This window comes from Propithecus coquereli, unplaced genomic scaffold, assembly GCF_000956105.1.
Source record: "Propithecus coquereli isolate 6110/MARCELLA unplaced genomic scaffold, Pcoq_1.0 Scaffold19, whole genome shotgun sequence".
NCBI classification, from domain to species: Eukaryota; Metazoa; Chordata; class Mammalia; order Primates; family Indriidae; genus Propithecus; species Propithecus coquereli.
The window spans coordinates 3,991,130-4,016,255 of NW_012143856.1; the positions used below are offsets into that span (position 1 = coordinate 3,991,130).

At 35.7% G+C, this 25,126-nt stretch overlaps 1 protein-coding gene across 1 annotated transcript in view; it reads right to left on the reverse strand.

Moving 5' to 3' along the window:
* Positions 1–279: 279 nt before the first annotated feature.
* The window catches only part of GMPS (guanine monphosphate synthase), a 52,099-nt gene continuing 27,252 nt past the window's right edge, over positions 280–25,126 (reverse strand). The window contains exons 6-16 of the mRNA XM_012642916.1: positions 21,697–21,890; positions 21,270–21,435; positions 18,886–19,037; positions 18,221–18,394; positions 16,068–16,173; positions 12,210–12,325; positions 9,418–9,543; positions 6,361–6,476; positions 3,018–3,148; positions 1,484–1,656; positions 280–418 (exon numbers count right to left, since the gene is read on the reverse strand). Coding sequence (XP_012498370.1) covers positions 317–418; positions 1,484–1,656; positions 3,018–3,148; positions 6,361–6,476; positions 9,418–9,543; positions 12,210–12,325; positions 16,068–16,173; positions 18,221–18,394; positions 18,886–19,037; positions 21,270–21,435; positions 21,697–21,890 — 1,556 coding nt within the window. The 3' untranslated portion in view covers positions 280–316. The remainder of the gene's footprint in view (positions 419–1,483; positions 1,657–3,017; positions 3,149–6,360; positions 6,477–9,417; positions 9,544–12,209; positions 12,326–16,067; positions 16,174–18,220; positions 18,395–18,885; positions 19,038–21,269; positions 21,436–21,696; positions 21,891–25,126) is intronic.

Sequence of the window (25,126 nt, forward strand, 5' to 3'; positions counted from 1 at the left end):
CACCTTCATACATCTTCATAGACGGAGACATCAATAGCAACAGTGAGTTTATACATAAAGAATAAGTGAGGCAAAGGCAAAAGCATTATCAACCTGTCTGAGTGTAGGCAATGGTGCTTTGATTATTTACCCGTACAAACTCTTCAGTCCCTTTTTGTTATCCCAACTCAGCTCTTAAGTCGTAGATTTTTGCTGTAGAGAACGCAGATGTGATGCAGCTGATCCCAGTAATTCTTTTCACAGTACTGCATATCAATAATGGGAATGATTTCTAATCAATTTAAACTGCACACGGTACTTTAATAGAAGAAGTTTATTACTCCCACTCAGTTGTTCCTGGGGGCTTTGATGTTAAGTCATACATAATTCGAGAAATACCAGGAATCTTCTTAATTTCAGTGACCATCTTTAATACCACCTGTTATAAAAAGAAAAATTATATATAGATGAGCCAGCATCCAACGCATGTGCAATAGTCCTAGAGGGCTTACATTTGCAATTTAAAATTAAAATGTGCTCTATTTTCACTATTGTCCCCCATATATGTGGGATGGTCTCCAGCTAATCTTACATAGTGAATTTATTTTCCTCTATAATAGATATTAGTGACTTAAACTCAATACTACTCAAAGTCTGATCCACAAACAGGTACTAGTCTACAAGTTGTGTTTGTTACTGGTCCAACAATAAGTGTTTCAGAATACTTACAGCAATTTGACTTTGCTATAGCATCCAAATGTGATTTTATATATTTTAACCAATGCTTTGCAAATTATCTGTGGCTTAAACATCCAACTCTGAGGCCACCAAGGTGGTATACAGTGCACTATAATAATTAATGTCAAGTATATAAGAGGAGAGAATGGCCTGGTCACTTGACTGGCCAGAGATAACGGCAAATTCGAGCCTTTAGGAAAAAGAGACTCTAAGCCACATTCCCTAACCCAGCTAGCTATAATGAAGCAGTGGTAAAAACTAATAAAGTCTCACTTTGATTTTCATGTGCTATTATGTAAATAGATCCTTTAGAACACTCTGGTGGAGGTATAGAAGAATGGAGAAAAGGTAATCAAAAAAGAAACAAGAACTATTAGTAGGCAGAAATTAAGCAATTCTCGAGGGCATGGCTATAAAGCCATCAAATCTCATCCTTATTTCTAACAAACTCTTCTTCATTCCTAGAGTTTTCTTCTGGGGAATACTATTTATAAAGTAGAGGTTGGCAAGATTAGATAAAATTATAGATTACAATTGGTTACTTTCTACATAGTAATCAGACATTTGGAGGGTACATTAAACTTAGGGACTTCTTCTGCTATGGTGTATTAAACAGTCAAATGTGTGCAGATTAAAAAAAAGAGCGTACCTTATGAACAGAAAACCAACCCCAGAAATATCAACACTGTCATAGCCTATTCCATTTGCCATATTATAAAATGTAAGATGTACTGAAAATGTACATTAGAAAAAAAAACATAATTACCTCTACAGGGATCTCATTGCCAGGTGTTGCAGGTATACCAGTCATGAAGTCACTAGTAATAAAGGTTCGAATAACCACAGATCTCTGGCATGAAGGCTGCTTCTGAAGTGGGTCCCGATCAAAATGTAACGGTGTCAAAATCACTGGCATCTGGCTGATTTTCCCTGCATAACCTAGAGAAAAGAACACGAAGAACCATTCACCACACCATGGAAAAGCACTCTGTAAATCTTCCCAGACGATATCTAAAATCACATATACGAGGGCTATCCGGAAAGTATCCAGCCATAATTTTCATCATTTTTCATATTACATGGCTGGATACTTTCCAGACAACCCATGTATACACACATACACACCACAGTTAAGACTGTCGTCATGCATCAATTTAAGCTACTCCCACAGTATTACAACTTGAGCACTGCAGTGACGTCATAGAGATGTGCTATAAAGAGAAAGAGTCGACTCTCATGATTCTCAGTAGTTATATTCTATACTGCAATTAGTGAATTAGCAATATACTGAACCATTTCTCCTAGAAATACAGGGTTAGGTCCCTGCAAGCCTCTGGCTGCAATACTTTCAGCAAGAGATCAATAGATCAATACATAACTCTGTTTTATGTGCACTTCTGTTTAAACACACCTTATTTAATATTTATTGTAGACTCATCAACACTGAACTCACAATCAATAGTATTATAACTCACGCCTGAATAAAACTTATCTCACACACAGATTTTCTCTATAAGGTACTTCATAGCCTTCTTGTGCTTAGGAACTCAGACGGCACTTCAGCACTATGTTTGAGGGCCATAATTTTAAACAGCAAAACCGCCAACAAAAAGCATAAAAGTGCAAGAAATATGGCACCAAGTACATCATGAAAAGGACACTTGTTTATAATATGAGAGTAAAAACAAGGCAGAGTGTCAATCTGTTCAACTTCATCTGGGAACATGTGAGTCTAGCAATTCAAATTTTTTGCCACTCTGCACATGTCCACAAATAGCCACAAGGTGAATAAATCTTATTTAGAAGGCAACATCGGCTGGGTACGGTGGCTCATGCCTGTAATCCTAGCACTCTGGGAGGCCGAGGCGGGAGGATTGCTTGAGCACAGGAGTTCGAGACCAGCCTGAGCAAGAGCGAGACCCCGTCTCTACTAAAAACAGAAAGAAACTGGCTGGACAACTAAAATATATAGAAAAAATTAGCCGGGCATGGTGGCGCGTGCCTGCAGTCCCAGCTACTCGGGAGGCTGAGGCAGAAGGATTGCTTGAGCCCAGGAGTTTGAGGTTGCTGTGAGCTAGGCTGACGCCATGGCACTCTAGCCCAGGCAACAGAGCGAGACTCTGTCTCCAAAAAAAAGAGCTAGGTAGAAGGCAACATCACAGAACCATCCATAGAATTAAATAACAAAAACAAAAGCATCTCAAATTAAATCAAAAGCCACGGTCTCCTGCTAGAAATATTAATGCCAAGCTTCCAAAGCTAGTTACAGCATGCAGTGATAAACAAAACGAGCAACTTACCAGACTCCCTGAGAATGTTATGGGCCTCAAAATCAGCTTGGCGTAAAGTACTGAGCACCCCTGTTGTCAAGAAAGTGGGAGTGACGTCTGTAGGAGGTTCTTTAACTGGTGGACCAAATATATAGACAACTCTAGAAGGAAAGAGGTAAAAATTATAAAGAAAATACATTTTAGTATGAGAAGCAAGGTACATAGAGTAACATTCTTTCCATTTATTTTTAGGCTCTTCTACCCACGTCAACTCCCCACATGAGTAGGACAGGATATAAGATTATAGGAAGGCCTATCTTCTATGTACCTTCCACAAAGTGCATTCTCTGGAATGCCAGTATCATAGAACGTGCAAAGATACATGTGATTATGACAACCTTCTTTTCACCTAATGTACTGGATTGAAGAATGTCTCCAAAAATTCATGTCCACCCAGAATCTGTGGCTGGAAAAGGGGCTTTGTAGATATAATCAAGTTTAAACGACGTTATACTGGATCAGGGTGGGCTCTAATCCAATGACTGGTGTCCTTTCTAGAGCAAGAAAATTTGGAAACACAGACACACAGAGGAAAGAAATCCATGTGAACATGGAGACAGAGATTGGAGTTATGCAGTCACAAGCCAAAGATTGCCGGCAACCACTAGACATTAGGAAGAAGCAAGGAAGGATCCTCCCCTAGAGCCTTCAGAAAGAACATGGCCCTGCCAACGCCCTGATTTCAGACTTCTGGCCTCCTGAACTATAAAAGAATAAATCTATGCTGTTGTAAGCCTCCCAGTTTATGGCAATTTATTATGGGTAGCCCTAGGAAACTACACACATAGTTAAATAAAAAAATAGGTGTCTTTTTGACAAGACTTCAGAAACTGTTAATATGCTAACATGCCCTAGAAATCTCTAAGATGAAATTACAGCGAATTTCCTAAAGTGGGTTGACCACTCGATATTTTTTTTCCATTTTGAGAAATAGTGATCCTAGACAGAGAGATTCTCATTTATAATTCATTAAAAAGACCACTGAAATAGGACTTGGTATTCTACTATTTCCTTCCTAAACAAATGAATTGCTACTGCTTTAAGTAAATGCATGTTTGAAAGACATGAAGATACAATGTTACGTGTTAATACAGCAGGGTTTGGAACATACCTTGAAGCAATTAGAATCAGACAATTATAACAACTTGAAGTGTATCTTGCCACTGGTTTGAAGGAATCTATTTCATAACCCTCACCCAGAAAACAAGAGGGAGTCAGGTAGATATATGAATGCAATCTACCTAGAGCTAGCTCTCCCTACTCCAACTCCAGCCAGTAGACAACTGTCCCTTTTCCTTAGCCCTGTCTTTTAACAAAGAAAGTAAGTCTCTCCTGGCAATTACCATGGTGAAGTTTAATAGTTTTTTTTTTTTCCCCTTAGTACGTACGTGGGAGTAAAATACCCAAAAGAAAACAGTACTTAGAGCAAAACCCACCACTACTACCAACTACCTCATTGCTTCCTTCCCAACATACTATACCAGAAGGTTTTTGTCCCACATATAAAAAGTATGCCATACTTCTAAACAATATAGTCCCTAGAGCTAATAAAAAAATCTTTAGAGGAGAAAGTGATTAGTTAAGAGAATGCCATGAACCTGCCCTTTTCACTTTCTCCTTTCTTATAAGTGAGAGTAATCACTACAGTATAGAGGGGCAGGTAGTCATTCACATTGTGCAGAATAGTAAAACTGGAACAGTCCCTTCCTGTACAAAGATTCCCTCATCCAAATTAGGGGGGAAAAATGGAAAAATATTTTTAAATTCTAATTCCCAAAAAGGACCCAGACAAATCTGAAGTTCACCAAGATTCTTTTAAGGGATTAAGTCCATATTTAAAAATCTAGTTTTTTGTTTGCTGTACAAAGATTCCCTCATCCAAATTAGGGGGGAAAAATGGAAAAATATTTTTAAATTCCAATTCCCAAAAAGGACCCAGACAAATCTGAAGTTCACCAAGATTCTTTTAAGGGATTAAGTCCATATTTAAAAATCTAGTTTTTTGTTTGCTGGTTGTTAGGCTTTGTATTTTTTTCTTTTTTGAGGAGAGAGGTAAGGGTAAGGAAGGAGAGACAAATGGGGGCAAAAAAGAGAAAAACCAGCATATAAAAGGATAAAGTTTAAACAAGGGTGAGTGCCCTTTCGCAAAAGAAAAAGAAAAAAAGAGAGAAAACTAAGGATGCTGTGAAATGAAAAACATACTAATTACAGAGTAAAAGCAGTGGAGTTAAACTTAGGGAAAGGGAATTTTCTGTATGACATATAGTTTATTTAGCTATTAGCATTCCTAAGAAGATGAATTATGAACAATTGTTCTAACCAAGATAATTATCTCCATTCAAAATAGGCAATTACAAATTTACCATTGTTTAAGATACTAATAATTTTTTTTTTCAATATGTTGAAGGGACTTCAGTACTTGGGGGCCTTCAGTCATCTGGGTAAGCTTTTTAATGGGCATGTTTCCATCAGTAAAAACTTGGCTTCCCTGTGACACCTTATCTCTAACTATCCACACTCTGCTAGGTTAACACTAACAGGCAGGTTTCTAATTTCTGTAGCAACTGAGTAAAATGAAACCTCAAGTAATTCTTTTCAGTTAACTGCCTAACACCCATGAAGAAAACTGAAGAGGGTGAACAACTGTGAAATAAGAACATTTAATTAGCAGTCTGATACAAAACAAGTGAGATTTTTGAACTATATATGGGACAATGAAATTGAGTACAAGAAATAGATTATAAATCAACTGTTGATATAGCCAACATGAGCAATTAATAAGCAAATCAAAGGAAAATTATATCTAAAAATATAAATTATACATTTAAATATAGCTATTTTAATGATATTTGACATATGCCAATTTCTTTTCTTTGATTTTTCTTGAAATTACTATTAACTAAGTCTCGAATGCTCATAATTTTATAACCTGTACACATTTTTTTCAATCCTTCTGGAATAAAACATGTTACCATAAAACCAATAGCTAGTACAAGCTGCTAATTTGGAGGACATGTTTTATAGCTGCTTTTAATATCTTGCACTAAAATAAAAATCTTATTTCTCCTTTAAACAAATTTTTTAAAACAAAAAGATGACTACATTGTGATGAAGGGTCAAAACACAATATTAAGTCTGCTAAACTGTGACCTATGCACATATTTGAACTATAAACACAGCCATTCACTCTTATCTTCCATCACCTACCTACATCTACACTTTAGCCTTTTGGGCTTTCATTAACAGAAAAGACCTTAAAACACACATCCTCTTCCATTACACACACCCCTGCCCTGCCTCCCACAGAACATACCTGTTAATGTTGTGACACATGCGAGGTATAAGCCTAGCCAGGAAAATGAGAGATTCCCAGTCAGGTTCATCTTTACTGGAGATTCCACACACGTAACTATAGGAACGACAGTCACCCTGAAAACAGAAATACAATCAATAATTTTTAATAGTTTTATAGAAGTCAAAAGAAGTGTTGAAAAATATTTTACAAATGGTGACGCTATTAATAGCAATTTTGGGTTTTTTTTTAACAAGAATATATTGTTTGAATAAAGTATATATTAGTTATCTAATGGTATAAATAAATTTCCAATTAAAATCCCATATTAAATCCTATCCCAATTGGTTCAGACATAAAGTGTCACGGTAATTTCAAGAATTTATTCAATATATGTCTGAGAGGTCTACTGGGATTTCATCCCAAATACCTGCCGAACTGTGGATAACCAGCATACTTAATCTGGCACACAAGATCTGCCCATGTTTATTGGGTGGATAAAGGATCCTAAAGCAGGAGACGAAAACAACTCATACACATTTATTTATCAATTTGTTTAAACATGAGCTAAAAAGGTTAATTTAAAAATAAGTAAATAAAATTAATAATTGATTCCCTTTTCCCTTGTCCTGTTTAATCAAAATAATTTGTTTTAAAAAAGCAAATTTAAAATGTTAACAGATTCATTAGATAACTACTTAATACCCAGAATGTCAGGTACTAAGAATATGAAAATTCAAAGTATTTGATAGCATCTATAGAAGTTTAAAAAGTATTTGACAGTATGCTAATTTGACAGTATCTATAAAATATAAAATATACATGGCTCTGTAATCCAAAATATGATCCTACATAAATACATGAGTAACTGCTAAAATGTCTATAATAAAAAAAAAAAACTGAAAACAATTTAAACAGTCACTGGTAGAAGAAGAGTTAAATAAATTACAGTATATGTGGAATATGAGGGAGCAGTTAAGAAGAATAAGCTACTTGGGGGCTGGGCACGGTAGCTCACACCTGTAATCCTAGCACTCTGGGAGGCCGAGACAGGAGGATCACTCGAGGTCAGGAGTTCATTCAAGACCAGCCTAAGCAAGAGCAAGACCCCGTCTCTACTAAAAATAGAAAAAAATTAGCTGGACAACTAAAAATATATAGAAAATATTAGCCGGGCATGGTGGCGCATGCCTGTAGTCCCAGCTACTCAGGAGGCTGAGGCAGAAGGATCACTTGAGCCCAGGAGTTTGAGGTTGCTGTGAGCGAGGCTAACACCACGGCACTCTAGCCCAGGCAACAGAGTGAGACACTGTCTCAAAAAAAAAAAAAAAAAAAAAAAGAAGAATCTACTTGGAAAGGCATGGAAAGATAAGTTGATGATGTTCCATTAAAAGAAAAAAGTTTATGAACAATGTGTATTCATAATCCCCTCTTTTCTTTTTAAAATAAGCATTTCTGGAAAGATACAAACAAACCTATTAGAGAGTAGGAAGAGAATTATTTTTTTTAGGTATTTTGATTTTTTACAAGTATGGTTTACTTTGGTATTTACAAAATAACCTCATTGTTATACTAACCATGAATTATTTTTACCTGGACAAAGGTCTCAGCTCCAAAGGCCTAAAGACTAAAGTTAGGTATCTAATAACAAAAGAAACTTTTTTTTGGTGGGAAGGGTAGTAGAGCCTGATTAAGCTGATTTTCAAAAAAGAAATCACTCGTCCAAGAAATTACATTAACTCAAACATCTATTCATCTGTAACATTAGTATCTATAACACTTCCCTAAAATTTCAACTCAATTCCCTGTTAGCATACAATGGTGAAAGTTTTCTATAACAGGTTTACTTAGGGCTGGAAAAACTATGAAGAATTAAATAACCTGCCTATACTTCTATCTTTATATAGTAGGGTAATATCTGCCTGCAAATATAGTAAATTTCAAAATGAATTTGTGTATGACAAATTAGATAATCCATAAGCCACTAAAAGAAAATTATTTCTACAATTCCAAGAAAGCTTATTTCAATAGTAATTTTAGAACAATATAAGCAGCTTACACATGGGGTTTTTTAAAAGGTGAGTAAAGACAGGGCAAAATAGCTAGCTTTACCATTTCCATGAACTAAAATATTTTAGTTTAATTTAAAAGTAACAATGAGTTTTTACACTTTGTTTTGTTCACAGACCAAACTACATAAAATCAAAGCAAGGAGAAATTTAAACTGACAAATTCATGTATTTACAAAATGATTATGCTTATTAAGTTTTAGATGAATCTCTAAAACAAACTTTCTACACATAATTCCATAAGAAGACATTAAAAACACATGAACCCAATAACTGGCCCAATTACCATTTTGAGTTAAATTATTTACACCTTTCCTAGTTTCCATTTGACCACAAACTCTAAACAGAAAAGAAACCGTCTCCCCTATACTCCCAAGCTTTTATTCCCCCAGAAACTCATTTGAGGATCATATAAATAAAGGAGAAATAAAATCATTTCATGAATAGCATTTTAAAAATGAGAATTATATTATTCTCACATGCTTTTACAACTAGAAAGGCAAAATAATAAACACAAAAAACATTAGTTGTACACCACAGTTAAGGGAGAGAGATGGTAGGTTGAAGAAGCAGAGAACACTCATTTAGGGAATATACAAGCTGATAATGAGAACTAAATGGTGTAATATATTCTTCTGGATGCCTTACTGCAGTTAAAGACTTCTAAAGCAACGGTATATTTCACACCTAGAAGGATAAATGAGGACCTCTTCATACCTCCCCCGCAAGACAGAAGCAAGCCAGCCAATCCTACAGCAAATGGTCCTTTTAATTTTTACTTTTGGTTAGAGCTGACAGATATCCCAAAACTACAAAATCTCAGCCCTAATACTTAGTTCCTATAACTATTAACTCCATAAATATTCTATAAGATATTGCCTTTTTACTTTTCTAAACTTGGTATATATACTTTCATATTTCACTTTCCTAAGTAATTCCTATTTCAATATTGCTGAAAAGAGCAAACTTCAGGAAGTATGTCACAGGTCAATAAATTCACACAACTCACCTGTACACCTACAGTTTTAATTGGCAGCAAGAAGGCATTCAGTGAATGTAGACTTGTAATTTGCATCAGTTTCTCCTGATCCTCTTCTGTCGTGCAGGCTTTGACTCTTTGTAAGAGGGTATGTGGCTAAGAAAACCAATGAGACATTTTTTCAGGTTTCAAGAAATCAAGTATTCACTCGTTTGGTATTTACTACGATCTTATGTATCTACACTTACTGGTTTACGCCAGATTATTTTTGGTATCTCCTTCACTTGTGTGTGCTACGCACTATGCCAGAAATTCATTCCTGCAGACTAAGGCTATGAAGAAGCTAAATCTCAGGATAAGAAATAAGATTAGATTTACATACATCGAGGCTTTAATTCCCTGTCACCACCAAGTGACAAAACTTACCTGAGTCAAATCTTACCTCTAATACTTTTTGCCATAAAGTCAGTTTTGTCTGAAATTAATACAGACCCACCCAGTTCCTTTATTTGGTTTATTTGTCTGGTACATGTTTTTCCATTCTTTAACTTTCATGATTCTTATCCCCAGGTATTAGTAGTATCTCTTGTAAACGGACTGTACTTTTCAGATTTACTGTTCTGTACTAAACAGATTTAGTTTTCAACCTAGTTTGTCAATCTATGTCTTAAGTAGAGATGTTAGTCCTTCTCATTAAGTGTGAGTTAATGATATGGTTGAACTGCATTCTACCATCTATCTTATTTGTAGTATCTATTTGTCCCATTTTAGGTTTCTTTCTTCTTTCTTGCTATCTTTTGAACTGGTGATTTCTCCCAGCTCATTTACTTCCCCTTTACTAGTTTTGAAGTTAAACCCTTTATTTCTTTTAGTAGTTCCCCTTAAGTGTTGATATGGATACTTAGCAAAAGAGAATCTTCTGTCCTTCTGGTAAACAGTATAACCATGTTTGAAAGCTTTAACTCAAATCAACTCCCTTGGGGTTTACATGCTATTTCAGCTATATACATTGTTACATATTTTTAAATAAACACCAAAAAGTAGCTCTCTCAGGAAGAGTGAGACCTAGTCTCTACCAAAAAAATATAAAGAAAAAAAAAAAGTAGAGATCATTATGTGTATTATTTTAGACAGTCCATGTTTGTTTCAATTTTTCTCATTTACCATTTTCTTTGCTTATCATTCCTTCTTGTATCTCAGACTTTTCTCCTGGAATCCTTTTCCTTCTCCTGAAGTCAGTTCTTTAAAAACAGTGGTTCTCAACCCTAGCTGCACAAATTACTTGGAATGTTCAGGTCCCATGCCAGATCAATTAAGTAAGAAACTCTAACGAGATGGGCCAAAAATAGTAAACTTCAAAAGCTCCCCCAGATCATTCTAATACATAGCCAGAGTTGAAAGTCACTGCCTTTAGCTTCTTAAGGAACTGTTGATAGTAAATTCTGTTTATCTGAAAATGACTTTATTTTGCTCTTGTTCTTAAAAGACAGTTTAGCTGTTCACTACAGTTACTTATTTTCTCTGGGCACTCTGAAGTCTTGTTTTTACTGCTCCTTTCAGTATAATCGTCTTTCCTTTGTAGGTAATCAGTCTTTTCTCTCCAGCTGCTTTGTCTTTGGCAGTCCGTAAATTTCACTGAGACATACCGAGATGTCAAATTCTTTTCCTTCATCCTCCTTAGGATGTATCATATTTCCTGAATCTGAAGCATCATGTCTTTCACCAATGTGGAGGAATTAATATATTTTTGTCTATTATCTCTTTCTGGACATATGTTAGCACTGACCCTCTCATTCTATCTTAACCCCCTCTACTCATATTTTATGATTTGTACTGATTTCTAGATAATTTCTAAACATCCATCTTTGAGTTCGCTAATTCTCTCTTTAGCTGTTTTTAATTTCAGTTATTATTTTCATTTCTAGAGCTTAGATTTTTTTTCAAAGCTACCCAGTCACTTTTAGCAGCCTTACACCTTGTCCTTATTATCAATAGAATCTTTTATTTCTACTTACTTTATATATTGTTAATTCCAGTATCTGAAGTCTTTGACGGTCTTATTCTGTTTCCACTCTCATTCATGGTGCCTTACTTCTGAATGTGTTTTGTCTCTTTTATTGTAAGCTTGTATTTGTTAGAATTCTGTCTTTGAAAATTCTTTAGGACCTAGCTGAAGATATTCCAAAGAGAATTCACACTGCCTCTTGACTGACTCCTGGAGGCACTACCAACCCAGGTCCACTTTAAATTATTAAATAAAACTCTTAGCTTACAGTTTTCGGGCCATACAGATATATAAATTAAAACTTCAAATCTGCAGAAACACTGGAAGACTTTTCCATTCATCTCCAATTTGGAGCTAAAGTGTTGCTCAGGGTGGAGATCTCTGATCCAATTCCCAGCACTTTCTGGACCCAAAGTCTCATATTCAAACACTGTGTATGAATAGACTTGTTAAAACCAAAGCCCTGGACCACGTGGGATTAGTAACTGCCCTCAGAGAAGCAGACAGCTTTGGCTTCTTGAACTGTGTCCAATACATTCCTGATGCAAAGGATTTCCTTTACTTTCTTGTAATACATAAGAAAGTGTTTTAAAATACTTTATCTAGCATTTTTAGGGATTTAGAATATCCAGTCTTACTTGGCTGGGAAGAGAAGTCTGTATCCAAGAGTCTCTATAGAATACTTTCTTCACTGTCATTTCAAAGGTTATATTAATCTGAATTTTCGAATAATAAAATCCTAATAAATTTGCTGTAAATACTGGAGTACAATAAGAATCCATTCAAGTCCTTATAATTAGCTGTGTCAAATTATTACCTTTTTAACACTTGCAGAAAAATCAGCTACTATTTTCAAAATATTGTTGGTTTCAGGAAAGTCCTTACAAATATAAGGTTCTTCAGCACATATTACTCTGATTGCCAGACCAGGACCTAAAGATAAGAGTAACAACAGTATTTAATATAAATTTTGTATTTAATACAAAACGTCACTATTTTCAAAATATAAAATCCTTTCAAAATTAAAATCTGTCCACCATCATAAGTTCTTGAAAGTATTTAATTTCAAATGTAGCCATTAGTCTCCCGTTTAACTCATTTTTTAGAATGCTTAAATTTTCTCCACATCAATGACTTCTATCTTTTTTTTATAGTCAATGTGTATCACAAAATTCTCCAGTAAATATCTGTAATTCATATTATACGTGCCGATATATTTAAAATTTTTTATTAAGGGGCCAGGCATGGTAGCTGAAGCCTGTAATCCCAGAACTTCGGGAGGCCAAGGAGGGAGGGATCACTTGAGGTCCGGAGTTCAGGACCAGCCTACACAACATAGAATGACCCCATTGCTACAAAAAATTACAAACTAAAATTAGGCAGGTGTGATGGCATGCGCCTATAGTCCCAGCTACTCAGGAGGCTGAGCAGGAGGATCACTTCAACCCAGGAGTCTGAAGGTGCAGTGAGCAATGATCGTGCCACTGCACTCCAGCCTGTCTCAAAAAAAAAAAAAAAAAAAGATTAAGGAAATTTCCCAACATACATAAAAGTAAAGAGAACAGTAAAATGAACTACCTTATATCCATCATCCATCTTCAACTATCAATATAATTTTAGGAACAGTAGTATGCTGTTAATATATCTTAAATAATGAATGTTTAATTCCAAAAACTGTGAACTGGTATTTCCATTTTATCAAATATTCAGAAGTTGACAAAAACAAAGGTATGCATGAATCTAACATTAAGAAAAATTGGCTTCTGCTGCTTTACCACAACAAACATCACTTGAAATGTCTGGTTATAGCAAAACCTTAGCCATGTCTATTAATTCCTCATTTTTAGAATAAGCAGCTTATTTAAGGTAAGTTGTTTTTAAAGCAGCAAAACCCTTTTTACCAATAAAGTCATGCATAACAGAAAACCCAACATATACAATAGACTTTAAAAATATTAAGTGAGTCTAATTGAAATAATGACCAAGAACAAAGGACCACTTGGCCTCCCTCCATTACATTCCCAGACCATTCTTTACCAGCATGCAGGTTAGAAGCTAAAGATCTTAAATTAGTAGATCTGATTACCAGATTTGATAACAAGTGCTAATCATCACATAAGTTATACTTTTGTAACACTCTTTATGGAGGCAAGATGATGGTTAAAAGTATAAACTCTAAGGTAATGATTACTGGGGGTGGGGTGGGGAAGGCCGGGCCTGGTGGCTCATGCCTGTAATCCTAGCACTCTAGGAGGCTGAGGTGGGAGGAATGCATGAGGCCATGAGTTCGAGATCAGCCTGAGCAACAGTGAGACCCCCGTCAGTACAAAAAATAGAAAAATTAGGTGTGGTGGTGCACGCCTGTGGTCCCAGCTGCTCTGGAGGCTGAGGCAGGAGGATCACCTGAGCCCAGGAGTTTGAGGTTGCAGGGAACCATGATAAGGCCACTGTATCTAGCTGGGGTGACATAGTGAGCCTCTGTCTCAAACAAACAAACAAAAAAAAAAAAAAGAAAGAAAAAGATTACTGGGGATATAATCCTGGTTCCACACTTTATAACTTGCATCACTTTTGGCAAATTAGCCTCTGTCTCTAAGTTTCTTCATCCGTAAAACAGGACAATACTAGCTTCTGTTGTGAGGATTGAATAAGATAATATGTTGAAAGTATTAGCAGAGTGCCTAGTACGTAGCAAGTACTTAAGAAATGTTAGATATTACAATGTTTTTTAATGTAATTAGACAATTCTTCCTACCTCATCACCTAATCACTATGATAAAGAGCTAAAAACTGAGGTACAAGACTTACCCACGCACAGCTAGTAACAAAAATGGGTTAAGACATTCGGTTCTAACTTTAAATAACACCTCTAAATAATTTTTTTCTATATGACAGCAAATGACTTTTAAAAATTGAGTATTTTTATTTGTTCATGAATTAGTTACATAAAGCATTGTGCAAACAATTCTCTGCACATGAAAGAAATGGTTCATCCATTCAAAGAAGTCAGACACAGGACAAGGATTTTGAAAAACCAAATTTTAACCCTCACTTCTTCCTTGGAATGTATCATGGTATAGCACAAGAACACAAATCCTAGCTGTACCACTAAGAATTGTGTGGCAATGTTATTAAAATATCTCTATGCCTTGCTTTTCTCATCTGATAGCAACATTATATGCCAGACTCCCAAAGATCATGTGATATTTAAATAATAATACAATGGAAAATGAGTATTTAATAAAATGAAGTTAATACAAAGGAATGTATGTTTGGTCATTAAATATGAAATGTCTAATTTCAAATCAAGAGTTTAGTATACTGTATTTCAAACAAGAAGCAATATAATTAATCAAAGTATGCACCTAAACTATCGACACAGTTTTGCCATATTAATGGTAGCTTGTTTATGCCAGCAGCGAAGAAGCCTGGACAGCGAGTGGCAATGAAATCACTGAAGGCATTTTCCACACTTTGTTGAGAACTAAATATTTTTCTTTGCAAGAAGTGGTCCAAAGCCTGGAAGAAGTGGTAGTCAGTCGGTGCAAGGTCTGGTGAATACGGTGGATGACAGAAAATTTCCAAGTCGAGCTGCTGTAGTTTGAACAGCATTGTTTTTGTGACATGTGGTCAAGCGTTGTCTTCCAAGAGGATTGGCCTGTCTCTATTGACCAGTCTCTGCCGTTTAATCTCAAGCATCCGCATCATTTTGTCCAGCTGGTTGCAGTAGACATCCGCTGTAATGGACTGACCAGGTTTCATGAAGCTGTAGTGGATAATACCAGCACTGTATCACCAGATACCAGCAGCTTTTTTAAATGAAAATATGGTTTTAGACTGTTTCAGCACTTCATCTTTATCCAATCATGGTGCCCAATGCTTGTTACTGTCAAAAAGAATCCATTTCTCATCACACATAACAATATAATGTAGAAATGGTTCACCTTTATGTCATGACAGCAAAGGAAGGCCAGCTTCGAGACGATTTCTCTTCTGATGCTCCTCTTATTCATGCGGTACCCATCTACCCAGCTTCTTTACCTTGCAGATTTGTTTCAAATGTTCCAATATTGTTGGAATAGTAACGTTGAACCTTGCTGCTAATTCATGCATAGGTTGAGATGGATTCGCTTCCACTACAGCTTTTAGCTCACCCTTATCCACCTTGGTCTCAGGTCACCCACGTGGCTCATCTTCAAGATTAAAATCACCAGAACAGAACTTCGCAAGCCATCAATGTACTGGGCGTTCATTAGCCACATTGTTCCCAAACACTTCACTGATATTTCAAGCTGTCTGCACTCCATTGGTTCCCGGATGGCACTTGTATTAGAAAATACCACACATTTTTGACTTAACCATGTTTTCACAAAAATTGCTCTAAAAGAAAAATCTGAGAGATAATCACAAGCCAAAACATGGCATTTGAAAGAATGAGGATGTACCTTCACAATAAAAAATAAGACAAGTATCTAAGTGAAATGTCGGAGATACCAACTAACTTAGTACTTAAGGAAATTGGACATTTCATATTTAAAAACCTAATATTTATTCCCTATTCATCCTTTCCATTCTCTCATGTTATATATTCTGAGATGACAAATTATTTCAGAATTGTCTGAATTGGTTTTTCTTTAACATGAAGGTCCTAAAGACAAAATTAAATATTTTTTACCTGGAAATGGATGCCTGGAAACTAACTCTTCTGGAAGTCCAAGTTCTCTACCTAAAATTCTCACTTCATCCTTATGAAAATCTTTCAGAGGTTCTATTACTTTTCCCTACAGGAAAGAAAAAAGCCAATCAACACAATTTAGTTACCAAAATGACATGGAAAACAAAGGGTAAAAAATTGGCTTTTCCTGCTGTCATTTTTCTTAAATTAAAAAATTGTTTTTAAAAATGCATGTTTTAAAGTATTTCCTCCTATGTGCTTATAAGGAATTAGATAAATATTTTAGCAGTATTCTTATTTTTCCTTAAAACACATTTTAAACATAAACCTTTTAAATATAAATAAATCAGGGTAATCCAACTCACTATTTCTGACCTAGTTCTCATTAGGAAAAATAAGGCATTTAGAAAATATGATATTAGTGTTTCAAAATTAAAACTCTTTAAATATCATTAAGAAAGTGAAAAGACAACAAACAGAAAAGGAGAAAATATTCGCAAATCATATCTGATAAAAGATTTGTAACCAGAATATATAAAGAACACTTACAACTCAATAACAAAAAGATAAATAAGCCAAGCAAAAAAGGAACAAAGGATATGAATAGACATTTCCCCAACATATAGAAGTGGCCAATAAGTACATGAAAAGATGCTCAACATTACTAACTATTAGGGAAATGCAAAGCAAACCCATAAGAGATACACTATTTCACATCCACTAGGATAACTAAAATCAAAAGAGATAGATAATTCACACCCAACAAAAAAACAGAAAATAACCAATGTTAGTAAGGATATGGAGAAACTGGAACCCTAGTGTACTTTTGGTTGAACTGTAAAATGGTGCCAAGTGCTATGGAAACCAGTGTAAAGGTTTCTGAAACAAATTAAAAACAGAACTACCATATGATCCAGCAATCCCACTTCTGGGTATATACCCAAAAGAACTGAAAGGAGGGTCTTGAAGAGACACTTGCATACACATGTTCATAGCAGCACTAAGCAACCCAAATGTCCACCAAAGAAAAAATGGACAAATAAAATGTGGTGTATACATACATGGTATATTATTCATCCTAAAATAAGGAAATAATTCTGCCACATGCTACAACATGAATGAACCTTAAGGACACTATGCTAAGTGAAATAAACCAGTAAAAGAGGTAAATTCCACTTATGAAGTAATTAAAGTGGTCAAATACATAGAAAAAGAAGATAGAATGGTGGTTGGGAGGGGAGGGAGAAAAGGAGAGCTGTTTAATGGGTATACAATTTCAGTTTTATAGGATGAAAATGTTCTGGCAATCTGTTTCACAACAATATGCATATATATACTTAACATTACTGAACTGTATACTTAAAAATGGTTAAAATAATAAATTTTATGTGATGTGTTTTTTACCACAATTAAAAAAAAACAGTAACAAGTCTTGGTAAGGATGCAGAAAATCTGGAACCCTCATATATTGCTGGTGGGAATGTAAAATGGTATAGTCATTTTAATAACAGTCTGGCAATTCACCAAAGTGTAAAACAGAGAGTTGCCGTCAGACCTAACAATTCTACTCCTAGATATATACCAAAAGAAATAAAAACGCACATCCACAAAAACTTGTAGCCAATGTTCATAGCAGCATTACTTATAATAGCCAAAAAGTAGAAACAAACCAAATGTCCATCATCTGATCATTGGATAAATAAAATGTGGTATTATCCATACAATGGAATATTGTTTCGCAATAATAAGGAATAAAGTTCTGATAACATGCTACACCATCGAAGAACCTTGAAAACATTATGGTAAGTAAAAGAAGCTAGTCATAAAAGACCACATATTGTATGATTCTATTCATATGAACTGTCCAGAATAAGCAAATCTATAGCAACAAAAAATAAATTAGTGGTTAGTGGTTGCCTAGAGCTGGCAGGAGAGAGGTGGGGGTCAGGGGGAGGGGTGAGATGACAACAGGTAGAATGAGGAGTGACTGCTAACGGGTATGAGTTTACTTACAGGAGTAATGAAAATGTTCTAAAATTAGACTGTGGTGATGACTGTAAAACCCTATGAATATCGGGAGGGAAAAAGATGGGAGCGAGGGAGGGAGAATCTTCATGTATCTATTTTATGGAAAACCTCTCATAAGCTTTTACCTCTTCTCTTAGCTTTCTGATAAGCTCTGTGTCATTGTGATGGGTTTTGATGAGTTCAGCTTTGCCACTTGCAACAAGGGATGCACTTTCAATTAGATCAGGCCGTAAAGTACCTTGGGCAAGGAAAACCTCCTCTGGTTTTAGGTTCATTTCTCCAATTACTTCATTGGCAATCTATAACCAACAGGAGTAAAAGAGTCTTATAGAATACGAATTTTTTTTAAGAAGACAGCAAAATTTTATACTTTCAGCTAAATTTCTCGGAGTCCTTTTGCACTACTGACCAGGATATAAAATCCACCAACCTCCAAAATAAACTCCTTTAAGAACATGTGCTTTAATATGATGCAAAAAAGTATGCAAATATTTCCCTCAAGAACTTGAAATCTAGCCTTTGAGATATCCAATAAATTAAGATCCAAAAATCAACTGAAAACATTTACTCTTAAATAGTTACAACAACAGACTAGCAACATGAACTATAAATGTTTTTTAAAACGAAAGTTTCTAGTGGTTAATATAATAACAGTATACACTAGAACTCTCAGCCACAAAAGAAAAAAAATCAAAATTAGCAAATTTGGTTATTTGATATAAAGACAAGGAAAAATACTAAAATTTACATCTAAAACAATAGACTTTGAAGACATCAAAAAGAAAGGTACTTTAACAAAAGTATCTCCAATGATTTTTCTTTTCTCTTCAGGACTTGTAGTCATATTTAAAGTTTTGCTGATTCTTTTTCGTGGGGTCCTATCTTCATCTGATATTGGTAGAGTTGTTGTTCCATTGTAGAAAGAATGAGCAGCATTTATCACTAGGGGAGAGGGAAGAAGTGTTTTAAACTAGTAGTTCTTTTTTTAATCGTAAGTAAATCAAACTGTAGAAAGAAAAACTAGGTAGATCCTTTGATCTCCCCTAAATTTGTCTACATATTCAAAAACTAACAATAAACCATTAGTAACAGAGTTCAGACATGGGTACTCATTATATTCTGTTCCTATGAGAATTCCATGGCATTTAATGATCTAGGGTCATGATAATCACAAATTATGCTGGTTACTTTCCCTCTGTTCAGTGCTCTACTGGAGCAACAAGCAAAAGCCACAGCAAGAAGCACAGTCCCAAGAGAGTCAAAAGCAGTGGTTCATATATACAGAGAATCAAAATCCTTAGAACTGTACATTGACTAGTCTCTTGTAAAACTGATATTTATGAACATACGTCTAGTGATCCTTGGCTGTCTTTTTTATATTTAAGAGTAAGAAACTAAAAAATGAATAGATCTTTAATTGGTAATAAAGCTTTACTACTAGCGGGCTTCACCATAAGATGACAAGACAGCTGGCTATTTCATCTGGGGACTGCCAGTGAATTTGTAGGTCTTTCCTTAACATGGTCAATTACTCCAAAGAAAACACCTCCAATCTCCTGCCTATCATCCTTCTAGTAGTTGAACAGAAGAAGCGGTGGGAAGAGGAAATCACCATTCAGAATATAGATTTTTACTTGAATCCTGTTCTTAATGTAGACTCTTATCTCTAACCCTCAACTATGGCTCATATTGGTATGCCCAAATCCAGAGCCTCTTTTGTTTAGCATCTCTACGGAGAATTTACCCACAGTCTTCTGATGGGGAGGGACAGCAGCAGTTTGCTCCCGTGTTAAGGAAAAGGATCTATTTCTCAGATTTTCAACCAATCCCTGTTTTAGGCTCACCCAGAGACCCATGCCCCCAAAGAAGCCCAGTGTCTCTAATTCCTAACCCTCCCCATAAATCTGTAGCATAAATCAGCTAACTTTTTGTTGGCTTTCTTCCCACCCCCACCCCAAGGTTGTGAATTTCTCCATTCTACTGTCAATTACCAGGGATAGATCCAAGTTTTTGTGAGTCTGAAACTTTTACAATTTGAAGGCCCACTTCAAGAAACAGAATAATAAGATATTTTAAAAATCATAAGTGCGATGGCTAAAAAGAACTTAACCATACACCGAAATGACTGCAAATCACATATATACCACTAAATCCAAACTAAACATATCCCCAGCTCAATTTTTTCTTAGCCTGATCCAAGAATGCCCATAGCCATTCCAATACCACCGAATAGAGAAAATTAGAGTGGAAAGAGAAAATAAACTTAACTATAAATTATTAAAATATCTTACTTGCAAATTTCACAAAAATATATGATCATGTGAAAACACCACTAGGGTCCCTTCTAGGACTCTGGAAGAAATCTGGCTAGTGAGGGGTCCTAAAGCTTATCAAAGAAATTTCATCAGATTATCAAAGAAAATCCACCTTATCCATCAGCTTTCCACCTTCCAATATTTTGTTGAAACCATTTGTCTGCTATCATTTCCTCTATTCCTTATCTTTATGGCATTACACTTGTTTTATGCCTTTACTGTTATTTTAGTGAGGTTTCAAAAGAAGAAAAGAACTAGACTCATGTTCACTTCATGTTTACCTATAAGTCTTCATCTTATATTCAGTCTTTTGGTATCAATTTCAATTAACTCAATAACATGTACAATTTCTATCACTTCACTTGAACTACTGATTACACCTTGTTTTTAAAAAGTATAAAAGATATCTACAAATGTAAATAACATTAAGGACTAAGAAGTTTACTAGTGGCCTTTAAAAAAAAAAGTAACTATACACTTTTCACTCCCCTACCCTCGTAGAAGCCTTTCTGTTTGCGAAAACAATCTGGATATCCTTACCTATTGGAGGAGGGCTTGGGTGTCTTACGCATAAGTATTACAAAAGTGTGGGTAAAAATAATTTTGAAAGAGAATGACTAGAAGAGAACAGAATGGTAGCTAGAAAATGGTCATTTAATCTAAGTATATTAGTAATAATCAAGTTTTAAAATTTATACTGGGACCCCTCTTTAACAAGAAGTAATTATAATGTGCAAATTTTTAAAATTTTCAACCTTGAGCTTATTGGGTAATCTGTCATTGTGCTCATTTAAACCATAAGGTTAATTTGATTCTAAGTCTTGGCATGTAAGTTAACTTTTCTGGGGTTCCTCAATACCTTTGACCTGAATTCCAAGCTTTTTGAGGGCCTCTTCGACAGACTGGCTTTCTCGTTTTCTCATAAAGCCATTATCAATGTGTACAGCAATGACTTGATCTTGGTTCAAAGCCCGATTTAGCAAAGCTGTACAAACTGTTGAGTCTACACCACCACTGAGTAAAACCTACAGGGTAAAATGAAAAGAAAAATCAATCTGAGCAGAATAAACAAAAAGAAAATAAATACTATCAGCTTAAGTGATTACCTACAGGCACTATCTGTATCAGAAATAGGTATGGTAACTGAGAAAGTACTCTGAAACAGTACAACTCATAAAGCATATGTTTACTCCACCAACAATTAAGGGCTGTGCTGAGGAATTCAGCTCCTAGATTTCAATATTATTGATGTAAATTTGAAAACTTCCAGATGATAAAGTGCTTACCAAAACTTTTGACGTGCCTACTCTTTCTCTGATGTCTCGGATGCATTCACGTTCTCTGTTCTGCACAGTGAAGGTGCCACTGCACCCAGCTATATCATAAAGGAAATTCTTCAGTATTACTTTCCCATTTTCTGTAAGGCCAACTTCAGGGTGGAACTGTGCTCCGTACAATTTTTTAGATTCATTTGCTATGCCTTTATAGAGAAAATAATCACAAATTAAAATTTTTTCATGTTGAAAAAACTCAACAAACACCCACAATTAATTCTTCACAGTTTCTTCCTCTATAAATGTTAAAATCGATATGGCTTGTTGCATTTTTAGCTACAGAAAATGAAAATACAAACAAAAACTACATTTCCATGCTCTTTATTAAGGTCTTTCACGATATAGTAAACTAATGAGCTACTTATTGGACAGTACAATAAGTCCTCCACAGAGTTTATTTCATAGCCCTCTGACTTCTTCACCCAAGTTACTTCAATTATCTATTTAGCACAATGGTAACTCAATTTTGATTCTTGGTTCCACACGGCTTTCAAATGCAACATACAGCTACCAATTTTCTATATTAAAAGAATCTCAGTTTCTTTCTTGAATACTATTAACTGCAAATATAACTTCACTTACTTGACTAATAATATGTTTCTGACAAATATTATAGACTAAGCAGCAGATGTTAGGTTAGATGTTTTACATGTACATGTATTACCCCTATTTTATGGCCTTGAGATAGCAAGAAACTTGTCTGAACCCTTGGCTAATCAACTAAATCAGGCCTGGAAGGCTCCCAAACTCATACTCATTCTACTCTACCAAGGTACATCATACTTTCTTTATTTGACTTTCAGGATGCCACTCTCTTGGTTCACTTATTTCACTATCCACTCCTCTTTGCTTGTTCCTCTTCAGCTTATTCATCTCTATATAAGGAAGTCACTCAGCACGCAGCCCTTAAATCTCTTTTCTATACATTGAGTGATCTCACACTCTCACAACCTTAAAATTCCACCCATATGCTGATAACCCCCCAAATTCATACCTCCAGCCCAAGTTTTCTCCTCTAAATTTCAGGCTCATATATACAACAGCCTATTCAACACCTTCATTTTGATGTTTAATAAAGCATCTTGAATTTAATATGAAAACCCAAACTCCTGAGGTCTTTCCCATCAGGTAAATAGAAACTTCATCCTTCTGGTTCCTCAAGCCAAAAAACTTGGAAGTTAAAACTTCACCCTACTTTCTCTTCCCCACTCAGGATCCAGTCTAATACCAAATCCTTTGTCTTTCCCTTCAAATCATATCAGAATCCAATCATTACTGACAACTTCCACCTCTACTACCCTGCTCCTGACAATACTGCCTCTCTCTTGATTACTACAATAGATTCCTAGCTGGTCTTCCTACTTCTATCTTTGGCCCTATTTTCTCATATAATCTAATCCTGAAATTAGATCATGCCTCTCCTTTGTTCAAAACTCCACCCCACTATGAGTAAATTCAAAGTTTTACAATGGCTAAAAGGTCTTGCGTTCTGGCCCCTAACTACCTCTCTAACTTCATCATCTATCATTCTCCTCCAAGCTTATTCTGCTTCAACCATATGGTCTCCTTGCTGTTCCTCAAATATGGTCCCATCCCAGGGCATCTGCACTGCTATTTCCTCTTCTCTCAAATATCCAGAGAGAGCAGTACTTACTTTCTTCAGGTCCAATGTCATCTAATAGGAATACATTCCCTGAATATCCTATATAAAATAGTAACTAATCATACATTACACAACACCCTTTCCCCTCCACTTATTTTTTCTTTTTTTTTTTTTTGTTTTGAGACTGAGTCTCACTGTGTTGTCCGGGCTAGAGTGCCGTGGCATCAGCCTCGCTCACAGCAACCTCAGACTCCTGGGCTCAAGCGATCCTCCTGCCTCAGCCTCCCGAGTAGCTGGGACTACAGGCATGCGCCACCATGCCCGGCTAATTTTTTCTATATATTTTTAGTTGTCCAATTAATTTCTTTCTATTTTTAGTAGAGACGGGGTCTCACTCTTGCTCAGGCTGGTTTCAAACTCCAGAGCTCAAACAATCCACCTGCCTCGGCCTCCCAGAGAGCTAGGATTACAGGCGTGAGCCACCACACCCGGCCTCCACTTATTTTTTCCATGTAAACACTATATGACATCTGACATATTCTGTATTTGTGTATTGTCTACCTTCCCTTTCCCCGATGTTAAAAAAGGATTTTGTCTATTTTGTTCATTACTGTATCCTTGACATCTAGAATTGTGCCTGACAAGTACTCAAATATTTATCGAATGAATAAAAATACATAAGCCCATCTACCACTGTGGGGAGTTAGCTATGCTCCCAGCAAAAAATCGGGTCCCCTAGGCAGGAGTTGTCGCAAAGGATAAGGAAATAATAGAAAATAGAAATAAAAGAATACAGAAACAAAAGAATACAGGACACGGAAGTACAGTTTTATAGATTTATAAAGGAGGGGGCTCAGGAGACACCACAGTATTTCTGGGAACTGTGAGGCCACGAGTGAAGTTTCACATCACTATTTATGGGTACAGTGATCGATTGTCAGGGGTAACAGATTTACATAACAGGTAGTTCATTTTAGGTTAAAAGTCTTCCAAAAGGCTTCTATAGATCCATTAATTAACTCTATGTACATGAACAGTTACAAAATCTTTCAAAGACAAACTTCTAAGTTCTAAGATAAAGCTATCACTTAACAGAAGGGTTAAACAGAGATATAGTGCCTCCATATTTCTTTATCTAGTTACTGTGGATGGAGACAGGTAGTCAGGAGTCAAACAGGAACTGTTCCTTGGGCTAATTGCTTTTAGCCGAAGGTGTCTGTCTCTGGGTCCAGCACTCTTTGATTAGCTCTCATCCTGTGGCTCCATGTAAACCTGCTTTGTCCTTCAAAGCAGGCGAAAACCACAGGTTTGAGACTGCAGCATCACCTTGGAAAGCAGTTGTCATTGACCTTGGAGATGTCCTCCTGAGGCGAGGCAGCTTTTGATATGCAAACTAACCCGTTCACTATTCCTTCAGGGCAAAGCCCTGCAAAACTCCTGAAACCATTTGTCTCTCTATATTATAGGGGGCACCTCAATAAAGCAATATTTCTATGGAGCTACATACCACTGTTGATCTTTTGTATGAAGCAAAAACCTTTCAGTATAAAAAACCATTCTTGATGATTCCTATGCCAACGTATTAGTCTGTTAAGTAACTGCAGGCAGATTACTCAACTCGGTTTATCCATGACAAATCTATTTTTCTACTTATTTAGGTGTGGCATCAAACAAAAAGAACTTTATTGATTAAACCCACTTTTCTCTTTTACTGATTTCCAGGACTGTTAGTGATTATTTATATTACATTTACTCAAGCAAGCAAGTCAAAACCCCAAA